General features: G+C 34.8%; 1 protein-coding gene across 2 annotated transcripts in view; it reads right to left on the minus strand.

The window, feature by feature from the left end:
* Positions 1 to 1,570: 1,570 nt before the first annotated feature.
* Positions 1,571 to 22,275, minus strand: part of SOS1 (SOS Ras/Rac guanine nucleotide exchange factor 1) — a 186,846-nt gene continuing 166,141 nt past the window's right edge. The window contains exons 18-23 of one of the 2 annotated variants that reach the window (XM_058278427.2): positions 16,072 to 16,244; positions 15,747 to 15,863; positions 14,262 to 14,526; positions 9,260 to 9,304; positions 7,423 to 7,541; positions 1,571 to 6,493 (exon numbers count right to left, since the gene is read on the minus strand). In XM_058278427.2, coding sequence (XP_058134410.1) covers positions 6,002 to 6,493; positions 7,423 to 7,541; positions 9,260 to 9,304; positions 14,262 to 14,526; positions 15,747 to 15,863; positions 16,072 to 16,244 — 1,211 coding nt within the window. In that variant the 3' untranslated portion in view covers positions 1,571 to 6,001. The remainder of the gene's footprint in view (positions 6,494 to 7,422; positions 7,542 to 9,259; positions 9,305 to 14,261; positions 14,527 to 15,746; positions 15,864 to 16,071; positions 16,245 to 22,275) is intronic. The other variant, XM_058278428.2, reaches the window with a different exon arrangement.

The following is a 22,275-nucleotide window of genomic DNA, read 5'->3' on the forward strand; positions in this document are numbered from 1 at the left end:
TAAAGATTTTTTTTCCCTGCCTCCCCCATGCCCCCCCCCCCCCATTGTCTGCTTTCTGTGTCCTTTTGCTGTGTGTTCTTCTGTGTCTGCTTGTATTCTCATTAGATGGCTCTAGGAACCGATCCTGGGAACTTCTGGAGTGGGAGAGAGGCAATTACTCTCTTGAGCCACCTCAACTCCCTGTTCTGCTACATCTTATTTTCTCTCCTCTGTCTCTTGTTGAGTCATATTGCTGTGCCAGCTCTCTGCATCAGCTGGCACTCCTGCACGGGGTGGCTTTCCCACACAGAGTGGCATTTCCACATGGGCCAGCTTGCCCTCACTAGGAGGCCCCGGGCCTTGAACCCTGGACCTCCTATATGGTAGATGGGAGCCCAGTTGGTTGAGCCACACCCATTTCCCCTTAAACTGCTTTCTGAGAATTATACTGTAGCAAAGTCACCTTGCTTCTGGAAGCCTTGCAGCCATCTGCAAAAAGGCAGGCTCAGTTGTGGGCTGCCACAGAGACTTAAATGCTTAGATATCTTTTTCCTGTTTATCCTGGAAAATTGAGCCAACATGATTAAAGTAAGTTAAAAAAGCAAAGCCTCTGGTTAAAGCACAAAAGAAGTGATGTTTCAAGAGAAAATTCAGAATCAGGTTTGTCTAACACCAATCCTAACATTATTTTCCTATGGCTCTTAAACTGAATATCTAGAATATGATAATACATACTCAGATTTCATAGTACCCTTCCATATGGAATTTTACAAATCACAGCTTCTGAGTCTTTAAACTAGGGGGAAAAAATCACCTATGAATTTTAGGCATACCTGAAAGTAGTCCTTTGAATACTAGGAATCAGTCCTGAAAAAAATTTAGTTCATGGTATTAGTCACTAACTGCCACATGATGTTGGCTAAGTCACCTCACTTCCTCAGGCTTCACTTTCCTCAATTTTTAAAAAAAGGGATTGGATCTCTAAAGATTCATCAGTTTTTATATTCCATATTCACTTTGAATAACTTCACAATTGCATAATGCTTTACAATTTACAACCATAAAGTATATCTTTTCATGCTAAGCCTAGAAAGGACTGCTAAAATTCAGGTTGCCATGTTCCCGTCGGTCATAGCAAACCTGCCTGTCAGACAATTGTGATACCTTAAAACTTCATTAATGTGGGAGCAGATGTGGTTGAGCAACTGCTTCACATATATGAGGTCCTGGGTTCAATCCCTGGTACCTCCTTAAAAAAACAAACAAAAAACCCACAACACTTCATTTATGGAATATGAATGCCTCAGCCCTCTGAAACTTCATCCAAGTGACACCCAAAATCACTTTAAATGGATAATTTTCATCCCAGAGCCCTCCCACTCACCATAAACATAGGATTTAGCAGAGAAAGACTGAAGTCCTTTTTATCCTTTTATAATAACTTGATAAAGGAAAAGTGCCTCCAAAGCAAAACCATGATTAAAAAAAAGTCACATTTCTATATAGAAAGTATGAACTAAATTAGACTCACTAATGAGTCTAAAAAATGCTGCTCTCTAGAATCAATACATGCAAAAACAATACACTTGTGGGCTATGTAAGGCATTTTTCTTTATTATTTTTTCAATTTATCTTAGTAATGCCAGAAAAATAACAACCATTATTTTCACTTTAAATGCAAACCAAACACTGCTGCACAGAGTACAAAGATTACCTCGAACATGGTTAGGTGCAAAGGCCACGTTAGATGTATAGACCACACATTGTTCTTACATCAAAGTAAGACGGACGGTAATTTTTTGGACAATTAATTATTTTAGCAAATAACTGTGCTACTAAACAAAGGCAAATACACATATATACACAAAAACATCTTAACTAAAATTATACATGTCATTTTGACAAACAAAGGCTTCTTTTCTGGTAGGTTCACCAGATATTTGCACCCCAAAGTCCCCTGCCCTGACCCCACCCCCAAACGCTGACTTGATCTGAAAAAAAAAAAAAAATTAGAGATGTTCTTAATTAAAGGCACATTTGGCAGCTACTGAAAGTGGCATGCATCTGGCACAGGTGCGCTCTCCCTACAGTCACACCACATGTGACACTGCCCATTTTGCTTCTTGCTTTTTTGCATGGTGGTCCAACATGATCCAGCTTTAGCTAACTTGCTTTCTAGTTTTGCAGCATCTGGTTACTTAATGCACTATTTTCATTAAAGGCAAAAGGGAAGTTTGCTCACAGTCGACAGAAAATGCACTTTATGGTGTCAGAAATGGAAAATAAGGCATGAAATTTACAAAACAAGTTACAAGTGCTTTCATTGTTTATCTAATAGACTTCATGCTTCTTAACTAGAGCTCAATATATTTCATTGACTCACGTATAAGGGATTATTAAATGATTTTAAAAGTTAGTAATGAGATGTTTCAAAAGAGAAAAATATTGAAGTAAATCACTTTCCCTTATAATTTTTACTACATAATTCTCTTTCAGCCAAATTGATATAAGCTTTGTGATTTTTTTACTGATTAATTTGCAACACAGCACAAAAGTCACATAATATAGGTGAAAAGAATAAATGAACCTATCCACAGAATACCAAGAAATATATGGCTCCAATTTTTTTTCTTTCTAAATCTGTAGGGGAAAAAATGCTTTCTTCAACATGTATAACCCTAATAAATTGGGACACTCTCCATCTCATTTCCATGATTTATTTTGCAAAGTCACTTAAAAATCTGAATTTAAGCCATCATATTAAGAGACAACTATGAAATACACCATTAAAGTAAGCTAAACTTGATAATTAAGATTATTATCATAAAAATCAACTAATTTTTGGTTTATGTGATTTTTGATTTATGAAAAAAAATAAAACCATGAAGGAAGAATTTAGAACCATAATAAGCCTCCAACTGAAATAGTACTTGTTCACTGGGTTCTGTTGATTGTAGTACAGTTAGGGTGCCATAATGCTCTTTGTTCAATTCAGATCCAGTAAAACACCCTTGAATTGTTACAGCATAGTAACCTACTGAACACAGTATCGGATGGCCAAGGACCTTCAATTAAGCAAATTTTGAACGTTTTTATATTTCCTCATAATTTGTAGTTTTAAAATACATTTGGAGGACTGGGAAGAGGAAACAACCTGTCTTTTATTAAATTTAGAAACACAGACACACTTCTTATTTTAGAAAATGCTGAGATATGAAAAGCTTCCCTTTCTATTATATTGGTTATCGGTCCACTAAGTAAATTCAACCTTGAAACACTATTTTCATGTTATGATCCAAAGATAATTAAACATTTAAGAATATTTCCATTTCTAAAAGAAAATGTTCCACATTTTGGTAGGTGGTTTTAAAACAAAGTCATGCCGCATTAACTGTCTTGTAACGTCCCGGGTTCAAATGCAGAATTTTGTACTGATGCATTTATCTTCCAGCCACTTCTTATCCCTGATGAAATATATTTTAGTTATGACAAAAGATAAAATCTGTCAGCTATTTGATGTTTCACATGTGAAGGCAAAAAGTTTTTTTTCCATCTTCACCTAATTGCATCCAAATAGAACTTTTCTAATCAGTTACCACTGCGGAAATATTTTTACCTAAATGATGCACTTCAGAATAAAAACATCCCCTTATCCACAATGCACATAAAGCTGATGCACAGTGAGGTGGTCTCCTAGAACCACAGGGTGGAAGAATGGTTCCTTTTGGGGGAAGTATCACTAGAAGTCCAAATGTGAGTTGTTCCTCTTCAGAGGATCAGGCAGGTTGAAAACAGACCATGACCTTATTGAAGGCTAACACAAAGGCTAGGCTCCAGTGTGACTTTTCTCAGGTTCTCATTTGGAGTGTGGGTGGGGGTAATAAAAAAGAGAAGTGACCAATAAGCAATATAAAGGGAAACCTTAAGGACATTGAGGCTGGCCTAATAAAAAAATCATGGGGAATTTCTGGAATGTGTGTTATGGTTAACTGTAGCAGCACTAGTAAGTAGGTTTAAATATTTGTTGAATGAATAGGTATTATGGGCATTATGTATCCAAGACAGGATTTGAAATTATTTTTTTTTAAAGACTTTTAAAAGAGGAGACATTTTACAAAGGGGAAATGGTTACCAGCATAGGAATGGCGCAGATATTAAACAAAAAAGATTCAACTCTAACAAATAAATAAGAAAGGATATGATAGGATGGGCAGCTTAATGATGATGCAATCAACATACTTTCTGTTCTTTAAAAGACTATATACTATACTATCACAATGTACGTTATAATGCTCTAATAAATATCATAGGAAATTATTAAAGTACTAGGTTTCCACTATGATGCAGCATTTCTAAAAATGTCTAGTGGTATGGCTAACAGACTTGCTCAAATGTTTCATTATTCAGAGGACACATGCAGATATTGATAAACTGATTACTCTCTAAGGATGGAATACTGCACATTTCACAGACATTATAGCAGAGATTAATAAAACTTTTTTCTTCAAAAAGTTGCATGCATTTCAGTCACAATATTTCTTAGACTCAGAAGAGTAGTACATAGATTTAATGAATAATCCACATTATGATAGTTAATGACATAGATAGATGTTCTATTATGAATAGTTCTGATAGAGCAGAAAACCTCAAGCAAGACAAAGTTTAACAAACAGTATATACATTTTGCCTAGGAAACTAAAAAACTTACAAAGTTCCACTTAAAAGATACCCATCCTATTTTAGCCAAGTATTTTCCTACATGCCAAACTGAAACTTTAGATCATTCTTTAATATTAATACATACATCCAGAACTAGAAACCAAGGCGTACCACAACATGAGCTTTTGTTCTTAGTGTTTGTGTATGTTTCAACTGAAAGAAATAAGAATCGACCATTTATCCATATAATAATTTAATATATGCCAGCCAAACAAAGTATCTGTATCTTTATTCAATTAAATTAAAACAGACCTGCCAGGTAAATTATGCAACATTCACTATATACACATGATTTAGGCAATGCAAGGTAATTCTAGATACGCTGATTACTCAACTATTAGTAAAACATGACTGGTGTCTGTGATGCCCAGCAAGTGCTCCTTTTCACATTGAGTGGCTGCATTTCCATAGTATGGTAAGAGGGACAGCTATGAGCCATGACATGGGTTACCAGTAAACCTTTGTGGGAATAGGGGGAAAATGACAATCTAGAATAGATTAACAGTCTCCTAAAGGTAAATTGTATACTTGACAGTTACATTAAAAAAAAAAAAGTTCTTCTGTCATGTTAATGACACAAAACTTCTCATTTAAAGGCAACACCACCATATGGTGTGTGTGTGGGTGTGTGGGTGGGGAATGCTCTTAAAATTGGTATAATTAGTCTTAAAAAAAAAAAAAAAGCAAAAACAAAGTACCTCTTTGGTGAAGCCTCGGTACCCATTCAATTCACTGTAATAATCTGTAAACAGGACTGTAGTACAGTGCTGGGCCTTGATTCCAACAAGGTCAGGTACCACAGCCTTTCCTCACAGTCATTTAAGTGATTTTTAAGAAAATATTCTAAAACAGGAAGAGTAAAACAAAGGAAACAAAGGAGGATAAGATCCCTGTTTAAGATTTTTTAAAAAGTGCATAATATTTTGAATTACAAAAACTGTCATCATATGGGCCTGCTGGACACTAGACTGTGTTTTCCATCCCTTTAATGATAAAGATCACTTCACAAAAGAGGACCTCTGCCTATTGGCCAGAAAAAGTCCCTTTAACTTAATTTTCAGGTGCAATCAGTTGTCCACTTCTCCACTTCCTCTAGATCAGTTTTTCTATATTCTAAATTGGAAAACCATTTTCATTTTATAATTATGTCCAGGTTAAAATTCATTGTCTTATACTGCATCTTGAAGTAGAGTCGTTAGTGTTTGGAGTTCCCATTGTAACTCCTCAGTGCTGGCACATTCAGTGCATCCATTGCCAGCAATGGATTTGGAGCTAGGAAAATGTACGTCCCAGTCAGAGGAACTCAGGAGGAATGGGCATTCTCCAACAGTGGTGGTCCATCTCTGTGCATGGATGGGTGTGTGTGCTCCCTTTTGTAAGTTTTTGGAGGGAGTTTAGGGATATGTTGCGAAGTGCTTTGTCGTGGAGGAACTGGCGGCCCAGCAATGGAATGAAGGTCCACTTCTTGTGTCAATGGCGGTGATGGCAGATGCCTTCTTGTGCCATGAGGAGAAGGTGTTTGAGGAGGAGGTGGTGTAAAGGGGGAAGGGCTATTTGGGAAGAAGGCATTGCCGTGGTCACTTTTTTTGCCCAAAGGGGGAGGTTGGAGATGTAGTGGTGAGCTTGAGAAAACATCAGGTGTCCTCACAGGTTCTCGTGGTGGTAATATGGGAGGGCTTTCAGGAGGGTCTGATAGAGAGGTCCGGTCTGATATTGAATATCGTGGTGAATAGACTTTTGATGTGGGTTGCCTAGGAGGAATTGCTGGGGGGTTGTCCAAATGCTTAGACATAATCTAACACAAATGAAAAAAAAAAAGAAGAATAAAATACACATTTATTAATAATTTATGTAGTACCATGATATATTAAGAATTAAGATGGGGTTTTCAAACATGCTATTGGTAGAACCCTAGGTGTGGATCAGGAAGGTTTGCTAGTTCATAGCAAAAAAATTATTCAGAATTTTAAGATTTTACCTGGAAATTTTATTGTTTGCTACTGCTTGTCTCTCACTTAATCTAGCATAAGATGATTTCTGATTTAGTATAAATTACCTGTTAATTTGACAACTTTAAATTTACTGTATTAACATTTCATGACGTTCTACAGTGTCTTGACCAGGTGCTGTCTTCTGTACAGGCCTAAGAACCACTGAATTAAGTTAACATTTGGCAAAATAAGAAATTTAAACAGGTGGGGGGAAAATAGCTATTATGAGCCATGAAGTTCTCTTCCAGCCCTGAATTTTCATGAAAGCTCCATTTAAGATCATCTCCAGTTTAAAGCATGCCATTACACTATTAAAGAATTAGGTAACTTTTAGCATATGCTAAAATACAGTTTTACTTATGTGCTGTTCACACAAAGCGCCAGGCTTGTTTTCGTCTTGCACACACATATACAGAACCATATTGGCTTATGATTTTAAAGAACTGCTTAAGGCTAAATTACTCATATTTTATATATTAAAACCTGTTTTTTTTTCTTGACAGTACCAGAGCTGGAGCTTTACAAGGGTTTTGAAAACATACCAAAAAAAAACTACTTTTAGAAGAAATAATTATTACTGCATGGCAAATCCATATTTAATCCTCATTTAAACTCTATTAAGCCCAATCTCTGAAATGTTAATCTATCCCAGTGAGACCTAAACTATACTTAAACAATGGATTATAATGTAACTGTAACAACATTAGTTTTCAGAAAAGATTTTCTACTTTACCTTAGATGGTGAAGATTCTGCTGGGGCAGATTCTGGTCGTCTTCGTGGAGGAACAGGAGGGGGTACAGGCACTTCATCCGTGCCCTTGGTTAAACTTATAGATGATACTGAAGCAGATCCTATAGGATATTAAATTTTTAAAAAGTTCACAGAAATTTCATTTCACTCATTATTCCTGAAAAGCCTTAACTGGAAACTGCTTATATTTATTTTAAAAATGTATAAGTGTATGTTTCAAAAGCAGCTCAATAAACTAAAATTCAAATAGTATTGACTTTGTTAAAGCAAACTGCAACAAAAACATGCAGAAATTTCTTAGAATTTTCAGAAAAAAGCTGCCTAAGATATTGTTATTTTGCATTTTGAACAAAATAAGATTCCACTGTTACTCTATTATTGGCACTTTTAATTGGGTCTGATTCTCAAATTTATAGGAGAGGCAGCAAACTATCAAAAACCTTTGGAATGTTAGTTTTTGTTAAGGTTTTATGATGGCTCATTTCCCCCTCTGACTTTATTAGTATAGAACTGCCCTGCTCTTACTGGACAGTCCCTGTGAAGAGAGGTTTTGATCTTAACTACTTCCCCCAATGTCTTTCCCCAGCAGTTCTCTTAAGGAGGCTGGGGAGAGAATCCAGGGTCTGGGGGAGGAGTCTCTCCTCATTTTGCTTAGGTCTAGGCTCTAGCAAGATGAAGCTCATCATACTATAATCCAAACTTTTAATCGTGATTGGGCTGTTCAAGATTACCCTAATGATGAAAGAAGAACCCTAATGATGAAAACGGAAATTACATTAAAATCTAGTGGTCCTAAAAAAAAAAAAAATCTAGTGGGCCTGAATTGTTTGGTGTACTGGCACAAAAAAGTAGGAAAGCTTCTAATTTGAACCTATCTTATAGACATTTATGGTGACAAGGGCATAATGTGGGGATAGAAATAATTATTTTGCAATGACAACACTTAGGTACATTATTAGCTAGTTTATGAGTACTATAAAAAGGATAGAAAATTATTTTTAAAATACTAAATCATACTTGGCAAGTTCTTTTTTCCTTTAAGCATTAAATGACAGCTTTTGCCAATTAAATGTTATAACAATATAGAACTTAAAAAAGAATGCTTTGTGTATTATTTAAATGATCAGTATTTTGATCACCTACCTTTTTTCTTAAGAGACTACATACAATTAATTTAGCTCATAATTAACACTGTCCATTGTATACATTTTGAGACCATTTGTATGAAAAGGCAGTAAGAAAGTATTAATTTATTAGCTTAAAATTTATGGCATAGTTTAGAGAATTGTTAGTTTACTTAAAAATTAAAAGCAAATAGCGAAAATGAAACTTTAATTTACTCATTAATATCAGTGATTATTTAGGCCTTACTATTTAAATAATTAAAATTTTAAGACAGTTTTTCTAAAGTCAAATAACAGTGATTTACCTACAATCTATGCTATCACCGGGCTAAGTGACACTACATCTATTTGCCAGCATTCCCATATGCGCATGCATGCTTTTGCTTCCTTTCTCAAAGTTGAGCATTAAAATATATTTAGAACTCTACAGTTAGTGGTTAAATGTGAAGCCACCCATTTAATATGTTCTTTTAAAAGAGAAAAAAGATTTTACAAAAAAGCATGAAAAGTATATTTAAGCAAATAATTTATGATCAAAAGTAATAACAACACAAGTGAATGCCTCACTTCCAAGATGTTGCAAGCAAGGGACCAATGCTGCCCGACCCAAGGAAAGTTTTAGCAGGAAAGGTTACACTTGGTTTGGTTTTTAAAGCCAAAGCGAGTATCATGAGTCTTAAACCAAATATACTAACTTGGGCCATGGGGCAGTGTAACTTGGATAAAGACGGTATCGCTGCCTGTGAAAGGAAACAAGAAAAAGTAGATTTTTTTTCTTCCATTGATATATTCAACTCATCTGTAAAAACTGATTTATGATAAAAAATGTTATTCTTGTCATTCCAGTTTTAAAAGAGCGCCGTAAGTTTTTAGTATAAGCACATAGCTACTTACTTTTGAGAAGGAAAAAAAAAGAATTAATTTGAGTTAATATACTGGGAATTTTGAAGAGTCCTTTTAGATTCACTACTTAATGTCAACATAATTAATGAAAAGCATTAATGAGGAAACTAAAACATACTGCATTATTGGAAGACTTTAAAAAATGTATAAATCCAATTTAAGCAAAGAAATTCTGCTAGACATATAGAAACATGCCATTTACTAAAGATTACTTTATAAACTCACAGTTGGTGTGAAACAAGTATTACATAGTGAGTTATTTTATATAAATTGAAAAATAAAAGGGAGATTTCTAACAGATATACCTTTGAAAACTGGTCTTGGGGTATATGTTCTTGTTACAAAATAACTACAGGTTTGTCTATTACCAAACATGATTTAAAGCAACATAGTGTTTTTTCCTTCTGTATTCTTAAGCATTTTAAAGAAATTAATAAACATTTGGTCCTTAGACACATTTTATATGGGAAACTTTCCTTTCCATATGTACTGATGTTTATTTGGAAACCAAGTTATTCAGTGCAGCAATTCAGCTAATTCTAATGTTATCTTTCAGAAGATTAAAATTGATTTGTAACTTTGATATGGCTATTGCTCTGTGATTGGTTTTCACTATTTATAGGTACCTATGACATAATAAGGATGAAAGAATTATTTATCTCTAGTATTTATCTACTTATATATTTCTCATTTTTATTGGAAAGGAAATAAATATGAGTAAATATCATTGCTTCCTGGAGAGTAGCCTCAAAAACATGGTAGTGCACTTAGTATAATGCAGGGATGAAATCAAAACACAAAGCTCATGACTCCTACAAACTGCAACAGTTTTGAAAGAATGACTATACATATACATGTACATGTGTACAAAGTCATAGACTTGGCTTTAATCATATTTACATACAGCACAGGCTTAAATTGATACATTTGATATATCTAGGGCATTTCCCTGATTCTTTACTATAAAGTAATTGCTTGGACTCACTGCCTAGAAAATGCTTAAAAAAAAAAAAAGCAAAGAAAAATCTAACTTTTAAAAATTGTATGTATTCTAAATAAAGAAATATATGCTAGAAATTCATAATAGCCAGGCACTGAAAAATTTTGTTGATTATGACTTAGGAATGAAATTCCATTAATTAGAAAATTAGTATTAATTTGTTAAGTACAAACTCCAGACTGCAGATGAGTGGTTCTCAGTCTTGGCTGCACATTAGAATACCCTGAGGGAGCTTCTAAAATAGGGATTCTTAACCTTTTTTGTTCTATGGATCTCTTTGCCAGTCAGGACACCTTATTAAGTCCATACTATACTATGTATTATTTAATAAATATATTACACCCGGACCAACACATCCCCATAAAAATAATGTTTTTTTGACTTTCAGTTCAAGCTCATGGACCCCTTGTTAAGAACCCCTATCCTAAAAATGACTCCCAGGTGCTAATGCCAGTCTATTTCAAGAATGGGCTGGGTATAGGTTTACTTTTGTTTGTTTTTTTAAGCTCCCCAGGGGATTATAATGTACAGGAGGGTTAAAACCATCGTCTGAGATATTCCCCAATTTATAAAGGAGTCATTCTTGAAATAGGAACAAGCATTTTCCTATAGAAAAAATGATATACATGGTGGATAACTTCTTAAACCACGAAGTATGGTAAACTCAAATGTATTTGAGATTAGAAACTGATCACCTACAAGGTTTCCGTGAAGAAAATCCTTGCATTTCAGCTTGAGATACTTGGGATACAACTTTCTCTTGTCAAAGCTTGCCCTACTAATGAATGGACAGAGATAAAGCCCATCTGCAGCAGACACATCCAGTCAGAACTTTGGCCCCCTTTTATGACCAGGTAATGAAAGGCACTTCACCATTTCCCCCTCCTTGCTACAGCAGCAGAAGCAAAGCAGTGAGCTGGTTGGTCTTTCCTCTTTTCCCAGCCACTGTCGTCATCACTTCAGAGGATGGAACTGGACAGGGAAAGGCATGGAGCAGAATTTTGAATGTAAGCATGGATGTGGCAGCATGAAGTAGGTGGCTAGTTCCCTACCCTGTCTGTCTTTACCACATAGCTTTTGTGCCCATTCTTGCCTATTCTGTGGCCATCTTTCTCAGCTCTTACAACATTTATGTCTTCACCACTTACTCAGCATTTAATTCTGACTCTCTCGTACTATGATTATTTTTCATCTCTCAGTAAGATATGCAACAGATAGTGGTTGAATAAATTAATTATCAGTTTAAAACTACATTATTTTGGAAAAACAAAACTACTATAAGCAAAAAAGAATACTATTGTACCAGATTGAAAGTTCTAGTGAAATGCTGCCTTTTGAAAAACATAAGCAATGGAACTTTCTGCTGCTTTTATTGGGTGGAATACGCTCTGCTGACCTAAGAACGTAGGCATGGCAGTTCTTTCCTGCCAGGCCTTGAGGGAAACAAGGAAGTTGGTGTTCAATCTGGTAGCAACATGATAGGTAGCACTTTGGGGGCTTTGGGTCACTAGCAGATGGGTCAAGCAGGAGTGGGGTCAAAAGCAGGTAAGGACCTTTATAAAGATGAGTCAATGATATGTTTTTAGTAAGGGACTGAGTATATAAGTGATTTTGCATTATGCTCATTTTCTTGATTTCAAAAGTCAGTTATTTTCAATATTTATGAAAAGCAAAGAATGTATTAATAGGAGCTTTTTAATTATTAAGAGAAACTGAGAAAACACAAAGCCTAACTCCTGGAACAATATTTTCTCCACTTGTCCTGCTGTTTAAATAAACAGTGAGTGTTCCAGGGCTACATATGACAAAGCATGGATCCGGAGCACTGCATTCCAAAATGATTCCCTCTTCCTCATTTGACTAATCATTTAAAGATTTAGTAGCAAAGTAGTAGGGAATTTAATGTGCATATAAATCTCTTCCATTTTTAGTTACTTCTTGAACTAGAAGCAGAATTTGTAACAGAGCACGCTCATGTGTTTCAATAATTCATTTATGTGGGAACCCTTATAAATACAGACTTTAGCTATCTGCTATAGGGAAAAAAAGACCTGCAAAAAGTTAAATGGGTCAGAATAATGATTTCAGGTCAGGTACACTGCAAAAAATCCTAGTTTTATTTTATTACTTAATTTAGGAGTTTGGTGAGGTGGGGAGAATAAATTGGAATTTTAAATCTAGTTTGACTCTAGGAAGGCACAGAAAAAATATTTTATCTAAAATCAGAAAGCACATTAACAGATAGGGATAACAAAGCAGGATTCCTGTTTCCTAAGTCAGTGTTTCTCAAATTCCTTCCCCCTAATTACATCATGCTGCCTATCAGTATTGGATTCCTTTCTGTCAAATACTAAGAACCTTAGCTCTACAAGAGTGTATGACAGTGATCATGAGAGGGTTAAAGGCGACTAGAGTTAAGTTTTCATTTAATAACGAACAAATGAAAAAAGGGTTTATGTTCTTAGTAGAGCTTTAAAGTTCCACATAAAATGGATTAGAGATTAAATGAAAGCGTTTAGATATAAATGGCAGCCTCTTCAAAGCTGTACATTTTGGTAGCCACTTGCCACATGTGGTTACTGAGTACTTGAATGTGGCTACTACATACTGAGATGTATTGTATACGTAAAATGCACACTAGATTTTGAAGATTTGAAACAAATATAATGTAAAATATCTCATTAATAAATTTTCATATTGTTTACATGTTGAAATGACAATATTTTGGATATACTGGGCTAAATAAAGTATACTATTAAAATTGATTTTAACTAATTCTTTTTACTTTTTATTAATGTGGCTACTAGACAATTTTAAATTACACATGTTTCAGATTATATTTCTATTGGACAGCACTGACCTAGAAATAAGAGGGAAAAGAAATAGTACTGAGTCTGAGATTTTTATGAACTGGCTTAAAAGCATGGGCAGCCTAGAAGTAGGCACTATATACTATTAGGCAGATGGAGTAGACTGAGAAAGGGTTAAGAAAGAAGTCTGATTTTTAAAAATTTATTTTATTCTTTTTGAGGTACCGGAGATTAAACCCAGGACCTCATGCATGGAAAGCAGGCACTCAACCAACTGACTACACCTGCTCCCCAAAATTTGATTGTGATACACTGTGGAATTAGAAGCTACTGCAGTTTGGTGGGGAGGAGATGGTGTGCCCTGAGTAGTACTCAAATACACTAATTTTCAAAAGAGCATTTAAAAACACAGAATTGACTTTCCCTGCAGATTTTTTTTTATAGGTACCAGGGCTGAGGATTGAACCCAGGAGCTTGTATGTGGGAAGCTGGTGTTCAACCAATGAGTCCCATTGGTTCCCTTGAATTGGGTTTTTAATTTGTTTTGCTTGTTTTTTTTAGGAGGCACTGGGAACCGAACCTGGGACCTTCTGTGTGGGAGGTGGGTGCTCAATGGCTTAAACCACATCCACTCCCCACTGCAGGTTTTAAGTGTTATCTTTGTTTGCCCTTGATATGAGGGATTCCTTTTAAATCTACAAATTGAAAACAAATTATCAAATTAAGTTTAAATTACCAATTTGACTGCCAGGCCTTCCAGTCAAATGTAATAAATTTAAAAAAGGCTGTTCTAACATATTTTTTAAAAATTGGAGAGTTGCTGGAGCTCAGACTTAGGTATATATTTTTATAATAGTATTTGCTGAAATGATATTTGACTGGTCTACAAGTTCACAAAAAAATAAAAATATATAAAACATAGAAATGCTTTAGCATGTATAATACTGGTAATTACTTAAAAGCAATTAAAAATTTAGCACCTACTTGAGTGAAAAGGGCTTGAATGATCAGAATCAAATACACTGCAAACATCTGTGGTACTGGAAGCACCAGAAGCAGGAGGAGGTGTTAATGGTGTTCTTGGAGAATTTGGTGCGGATGCTGTACTTTCTGTTTCACTTTCAGGGATCCTACTATAACTAATTTTCCTTGGCTCCTGTTGCAGAGGTGTGGGATGTCTCATGGTACCTGGTCTTGGGTTTGAAGGACGAACACCAGGAGATTTTAGGGAATAGTTGTATTTTTTTGGCTGTAGACATATCAAAAGAAACATGATGTGAAACAGCACAATAGAAAGGAAGGTTATTCTATTTGTACTTGATAAAATTCAAATACTATCTGGGAAAACCATAAATCACTAATAAGGAAGTTATATAATGATTCAGATCGAAGTGTGTAGGTTAGACCATTAACATTTCATTTCACTAAAGCCCTGACTACCTAAATTGTTAGGGAATGAATTTCTTTTAAGTTTTAATCCTAGAAATACCGGAGTATTTATTACTTTAATAATTTTGGATGAAAATCTTTCTAAAATATGTTGTATATTTCTCTAGCTTTTTAAAAAAGACTATTTTGAACAAATTTAACCTTGCCGAAAAAGCGAGACTTATCATTATAAATTATAGTATCTTACTATGCTTTAACACAGTGATGCTTTAACACACATTTGAGTTATTTACAAATGCATTAAGTTGCCTGAATTTTCATTTGTGTATGCTTTAAATTTACGGCATTTTCCTTGCAAAGGAAACATTTCTCAAAGTGATATCTCACTGGAGCACAGTATCTACCTATTCCTAATTTGCTATATTTAATCCATCTTTATTAAAGACTGTTTTAGCGCTTGAGAAATTTCCCTGGGAGGTAACTGCATAAGCTTTAGTTTATATACTTTATTAGATTTATCTTGGTTGCTTAAAAGCTATTTTCATTTACCTCCTGGTTTTTAATTTTTTTATGAGTAAGAGAGATATGTGCAGATCACCTAGGTGATAATCTACTTAAATTTAACCAAGCACTGATAAGTAATAAAAAACAATGGAAACTTTATTTTTCCAAAGAAAGTATCTTTAGCCAAATCTGATATTTTTATAGCTGACCCACAGTTATAAGTTTTAATAAACCATCACTTTTAAAAAATTAGTATATTTGTAAACAAATCCGTAAAAATTAATCAAATTTCCTGGCCTTAAAATAAATCTTAAATAATATTTGTTAAAGAACACAATAAAAAAACATATATTTGCCTAATTTCTCTATCATATCAGGATTTGTTAAAAATAATAATATTCATTTATTTGCCCAAGTAATATTCATTACTTTAAACCATCATATGTATACTTTATCCCTGAATGTCTTTATAGAAATCTAATATGTAAAACACATATGGCAGTGATGATATCACCAGATATAAATGACAACTACAAAAAATATATAAAGGTAAAAACATAAATACATGATTCTTACAAATCTTGGAAGAGGCTTAGGGTTTCGTGGTTCTATTTCTAGGGATTTGTTGAAAAGATAATCTGTGAATTCTTTTTCCATGCTATTTCCCATTGGATTCAAGTTTTCAAAGAACCTCTGAAATAAATGTAAAGAGAGAAATGTTTTTAATCCATTTTGAAATTCCTAAAAGTGATTTCAGAAAAAAAACAATTGACATGAGAAAATTTGAATGATTTATTTTAAGTTTTATTTTTCTTTCTCTCCCAAACCCAAAATATCTGCCCTCCATCAGGCAGCTTAAAAACTTAATCAGATATACATATCCCCAACTAATTCAACTTACTTTGATATCTGATTCTACTCGTAAACAATAAGGCTGATTTTGGTACTGCTGGATCTCTCCTGTTATTTCTGCTACTTTCCTCCTTTTACTAAAGTTTATAAGTTCTTTTCCATGCCTTTTTAGGACCTCAGGGTTGCCTTCTTCTGTTTTCAATATATTAGTTAAATAAATTCCTGGAAGAGACAATGAAATTATTTCAGTGATGAAGAGGGGAAAAGCTAGCTTTTTTTTTTCTTTCCTGTTAACTGTAGACATATACACCACACCATAAACAAAGAATCAAGGCAGAGATTTCCATGCAATGAAAAACAAGCTAAGTAAATACCAAGAGAAAGATATTTGTAAATTTAAAATTCTTCTGTGAAAGACTTTAATTTTATATATACCCAGGATAAAGGGAGACCAAGTTTAACACAATAGTTTTTTCAGGAGGATTAAATAACTAATTTTCCATTTCCCTGAAATCATTATATCATTTGATATAAGTCACACTTTTGTTAAAGAAACTTTAAGAATAACCCCATTACTAATAACACATTTTTGGCAAACGGGGAATGAAAGCTCCTAAGTTCAGAGGATCACTTTTTTTTTGCTTACTCTGTTCATGAGGCCACACAATAGGTAGTAGTTAAACAATTTGCAATTCAGGGATTATACTGTTTCGATAGGCTCACATGTAGAAATGCGGAAGGATCTGCAAGCCTATCAAACACAGTGCTTCATATGATTTATGTTTAGTCTGGACTTTAGTACTTCTAGATTTAGTAGCAACATGGTAATTGAGCTCCTATTTCCCCATGAAGACAGGTTGTACACTGAGTGAGCAGGAGAAGGAACAAAGTGCAGGCAGTTTAGTTCTTTAGACAGCCCTCTGGTGCCAGAAGCCCTTTAGTTCCTTTCTGTTCTAGGAGCCACCTTTGCTTTTTTCTACTTTTGTGATCTTGGGCAAATTGTTTAGCCTATCTGTGCCCTCAGTGCTCTTATCTGTAAAGTGGGGGTAGCAAGGTTGCTGTGAGAAATGAATGAATTTTTGTATAGGTTTAGAATAATGCCTAACAAAAGTAAGTACTTGATGAGTTACTGTGATTATTGTTGCTATTGCTGCTATTCTGGTCCTATTCTCTTATGCTTCTGCCTTTCCTTCCAGAAAAGCATCATACTGATGATGATACTTTGGGGGAAAAAAGGTGTTATGAATATCTGAGTTTATTCACTCAATCCACATGTTCTGAGTATCTGCTATATGCCAAGCACTGCATTAGGTACTGCAGATACAGAGATACAAGCTCCTCAAGAAGCTCAGAACCTTGAATGTGGGTTACTGCAGTCCAATTTGTTAAGTGCTGTATTAGTAGATACTACATTAGTTTTCATAAGATGCTATGAGAGCACAGAGAAAGTATTTCTAATTCTGTCTTGAGCTGTTGGGATTTTTTAAAAAATCATCACAGATGAGGTGATCCTTAAATGAGCCTCAATAATAAAGGGTAGTTTAATGGGGAGAATAAGATAGAAGGGCATCCTAAGCAAAGCAGCAGTGTGTACAAAAAACTAATTTTGATGAAACTTGGAAAGCATACTTAGAGATGGCGTATTTGGTATGGCTTTACCACAGGAGTTTAGTGTGTGGGGTAGGGGAAGAGTGACTGGATATATGAGGGTAGAGGTAGGCAGTGGTTCTCAATGCTTTTTGTGAGACATACTTTTGAATACTAGAATTTTTGGCCTCCATCCTAGAAGTGATTAAATGACTCATATCAATACGGAATAACTCAGCAATAATGAAATGACTGACATCGATGTTTGCTTGGCTCTAAGAAGCATGACATTGTTTTTTGAGTAGAACTGTTTACATTATGCATTCAAAGAAAATATATCACGTATTCCAGTATACATAGGTTCTTTTATTTTCCATGTCTGCCTGTCAGTTGACTCTTTTATTTGCAGTTATACTCTCCTCTACATGAAATTGTATTACCCACTTAGCTCGATGTTCAGTCTTACAAACATATCCATAACTGTATGCATTTTCAGTGGCAGCCATAATTAAGTTTTCAAATTGGTCATAAATGGATGGCTCAGCTGTACAGTTTATGTGTAGCAGCACCCAGGCTGGGTTATGAAGAAGCTTTTGTTTACAAAGTTTAAATTTTATCCAGGAGGTAATTAGAAGATTATAAGCATATTTCAGATGGGTTGGAAGGAGTGAAGACCAGAAACAGGAAGACCAGTTAGCAGGCTGTCAGCAGATGACGACGGCTGCCCTAGGATGCCTGGGGATTGTGTGGAGGTAGGCTCCCCATGAAATGACTGACTGGTTTGGGCAGAGGATGGTGGCAGTGGGAGGAAGACTCTCAGCTTTATGCTTGGCTGACTGAATGGGAGGTGGTGCACTCACTGACACTGGGAACACAGGGGCAATGTGAGTTTATGGGATATCATACGGTGCTAAAAGTACATCTTGACTGAAGTTGTGAAATTGGTTACAAGCGGCAGTTTAGGATATTCAGTATAAAATTTTGAAATTATTTTATGCCTAATTAAACACTAGTTACAAAGAGAACAAATGAGCAGAGCAGTGGTATCCAAACTTTATTGATCAGTAAAAAATGTTCAAGCATGCACCCTCAATATATGTATAAATTTTTTTAATAAAAAAAAAAGTAGTAACATTGTATACATAGACTATCATCAGCCTGATGAGGGGAGTGGGGTTTCTTTCACCTTTTTTGGTGAAGCTTCTCCCAACCTTCTCAGGAAACAGGAGCTACTCAGGGTTCTAAGGTTCCCATAGAACTTTGTTCACACTTCTATTTACATATTTCTGTAATACAGTATTATATTTACTACATGGCATTGTAATTTATGTTTCTGCTCTTTCAAGGGAGTTCCTTAAAAGTGGGTCTATGTCTTACTCATTACTGTATCCTCAGACCTAACACTGAATCTGGCACATAGAGGCATTCAACAAACTTTCTGAATGAATGAATAAAACAGTATTTCAGAATAGAAGAGAGAGGATTTTTAAAAATACTAAATAAAATAATGAACAGAATTCAATTATATATTTAAAAGATCAGTCTACCATAAATGAATAGGGTTTAATATTAGTGTATAGGAGTATTAAATATTAGCAAATCTATAATTTCAATTTGCTAAATAAGGAGATTTCATATTTTCTCTCACTGACATGGCAAAGTATTTTAAAAAAGTAAATATATTTTGCTAGCAAAAACAAAAGATAACTATGAAAAGAAAGATACTTCCTTAATATGGCAAAAAGCATCTCACCAATCAAGAAGCAAAATTACATCTATTCCCACTAGAATGGATTTTAAAACAGAGCTGCTCATTTTTAGCATTATTATTTAACATTTGTTTGGGAAGTTATGGCCATTTCTAAAAGGAAAGAAGAAATAAGATCAAAGAAAGAAAGACACACTTTGTGGGTATGGTTAACTATTCAGAAAATCCAAGGAAGTTAATAATTCCTGTAATTAAGGGTAAATGTCTAAAATATAAATACCAATCACAACCAAAAATATGTATAAGAAATAATAAGAGAAGATGCTAAGTGTCATAAATACTCCTCTCCTTCCAAACATGACTTGCTTGCTGTCTGCTCTCTGTGTCCATTCACTGCGCGCTCTTCTGTGTCTGCTTGTCTCCCTGTGTTGCGTCATCTTGCTGCACCAGCTCTCCGTGGGCAGGAGCCGTCACCTCTTCATGGGCATGGGCCAGCTTGCCTTCACAAGGAGGCCCTGAGAGGCAAACCCAGGGCCTCCCATATGATTGACGGGAGTCCAATCAGTTGAGCCACATCCACTTCCCTCCAATTATATTTTGGGGACTTTGCCCCCCAAATTATAACTTCATTTGGAAAAAATATTCAAAATAGGCCAAAAAAGAAAAAACAAAAACGAAGCAGCAACTTAATCCTTATAAAGCAGGGTTTTCAACCTCAGTACAACTGACATTTTAGATTGGATAATTTTTGCTGTGCAGGGCTGTCCTGGGCATTGTAAGATATAAGCACCACCCCAACAGGGCAATTTATGTCTCCACATATTGTAAAATATTTGCTGGGGAGCAAGAATTACCCCCAGTTGAGAATTCCTGATTATAAAATTATAATCATTAAAACTTTCACACTGGTATAAGAAGCCAATGGGATATAATATGTAGTAAAGAAATAAGTATCATATATAAACAGGGAAAAAGAAATATTCAATAAACCTAGGTCAATAGGTAATTTGGAGGAGGGTTAAGTTTGAATATTTTATATGATCTCTAAAATAGACTCCCTTTTGATTAAAGAGTTAAATATAGTTTTAAAAGTCATATAAAAATAGAAGAAAATATTACGTGCTGGATTGGAAGAAATTTCTAAAGACAGAAACCAATAGAAATATTAAATAAAAAAAATAAAGTGTAGAATTTAAACAACTACATGTCAAAATGTAAAAATTAAAAGGCAGCTTGGTAAAAATATATTCAGTGTATATGAAAATGGATAGATAAGAGAAAATGCAAATATTAAGCATATGAAAAAATGTCCACAGAAATCAAAGAACGAGGGAAGCGGACTTGGCCCAATGGATAGGGCATCTGCCTATCACATGGGAGGTCTGCGGTTCAAACCCCGGGCTTCCTTGACCCGTGTCGAGCTGGCCATGAGCAGTGCTGATGAGTGCAAGGAGTGCCGTGCCATGCAGGGGTGTCCCCCGCGTAGGGGAGCCCTACATGCTAGGAGTGTGCCCCATAAGGAGAGTGGCCCAGTGCGAAAGAAAGTGCAGTCTGCCCAAGAATGGTGCCGCACACACAGAGAGCTGACACAGCAAGATGACGCAACAAAAAGAAACACAGATTGCTGGTGCTGCTGATAAGGACAGAAGTGGTCGCAGAAGAACACACAGCAAATGGACACAGAGAGCAGACAGCTGGGGTGGGGTGGGGAAGGGGAGAGAAATAAATTAAAAAAATAAAATAATATAAAAATCAAAGAATGCAAATTAGTAAAATAGGTAATAGTTTTTATCCATGAAAATAAGAGATGAAAAAAAAAAAGTAGTATTCCAAATTTGTCATACACTTCTAATGACAATATAAGTGGGTATAAGCCCCTCAGAAAGCACTTTGGCAATGCATATCAAGAATTTTAAAACTCATACCTTTTAACCGACATAATTCCTCTTCTGGTTATCTAGCTCAAGGAAATATTCTCATAAATAGGAAAAGGTTTACATCATATGAAAGTATTCATTATAACATTAGGAAAGCAAAAAAGTTGGAAATAATGTATGTTTCCAGTCTTAGGGTAATAGTTAAATAAATTGCCATAGCAACTTTGGTGGAATAGTAAGCAATCATTAAAATGATAATTATGAAGAGTCTTTACTGAAACAGGACAATATACTTATGGTAAGTGAAAAAAGTAAAGTACTATGTATACATGTCATACATTTACAATTATCTACAATATACACAGCAAAAAGATTAAAAAAAAAAGTAAATACAAAAGGAATTATGAAGCCTGAATAATAAAAAGTGGGAAAATAAATGTTAATTGAAAAAATAAGAACATAAAATTGTTATGTGCACTATAACTTAAAATGATATAGAAACAATACAGAGATAGGGAAAAGGTTAGAAAAAAATATACCATATACCAAAAAGACTACGTGAGGTATGATAGAGTTCATAATTCCTGGAAGCATTCAGAGGAAGGATCATTAGAGCATATATGCAGACAGAAAAGAAACCAGTGGCAAAAAAAATGCTGAAAACATGAAATACAGAAAATAAGTGATGGAACCAGATAAGAGAAACCTATAGGAAAGAAGAAGATTCATATAGTTGATGTTTCAGTCTTAAAAGGAACAAGAGGGAACTTCCTTTCTCTGATGAAGAAGGGAATGAAAAAAGGATAGGTGAAAAGATTAAAATTTTGATAGGCTAAAGGTGTAGGCTCAATAGCATATACACTATGGTTTTTAGCCATATGAAACTGTTTACAAAAACAAGACTATAAAAACAGATGAGCCTGGCTATGCCTCTTCTAGAGAATATTTGGTTTAGTATAACTCAATTAAAAAGATTTTTATGATTATAAAAGCATAAGTATTATATAGTAAGTAATGGCTGCCCAAAGTGAAAATGGAAAGTGAAATGTATATTTTGGGCTTGGTCTTAAAAAGTCCTAGA

The sequence above is a fragment of the Dasypus novemcinctus genome, chromosome 17 (genome assembly GCF_030445035.2).
Source record: "Dasypus novemcinctus isolate mDasNov1 chromosome 17, mDasNov1.1.hap2, whole genome shotgun sequence".
In the NCBI taxonomy this organism is placed as follows: Eukaryota; Metazoa; Chordata; class Mammalia; order Cingulata; family Dasypodidae; genus Dasypus; species Dasypus novemcinctus.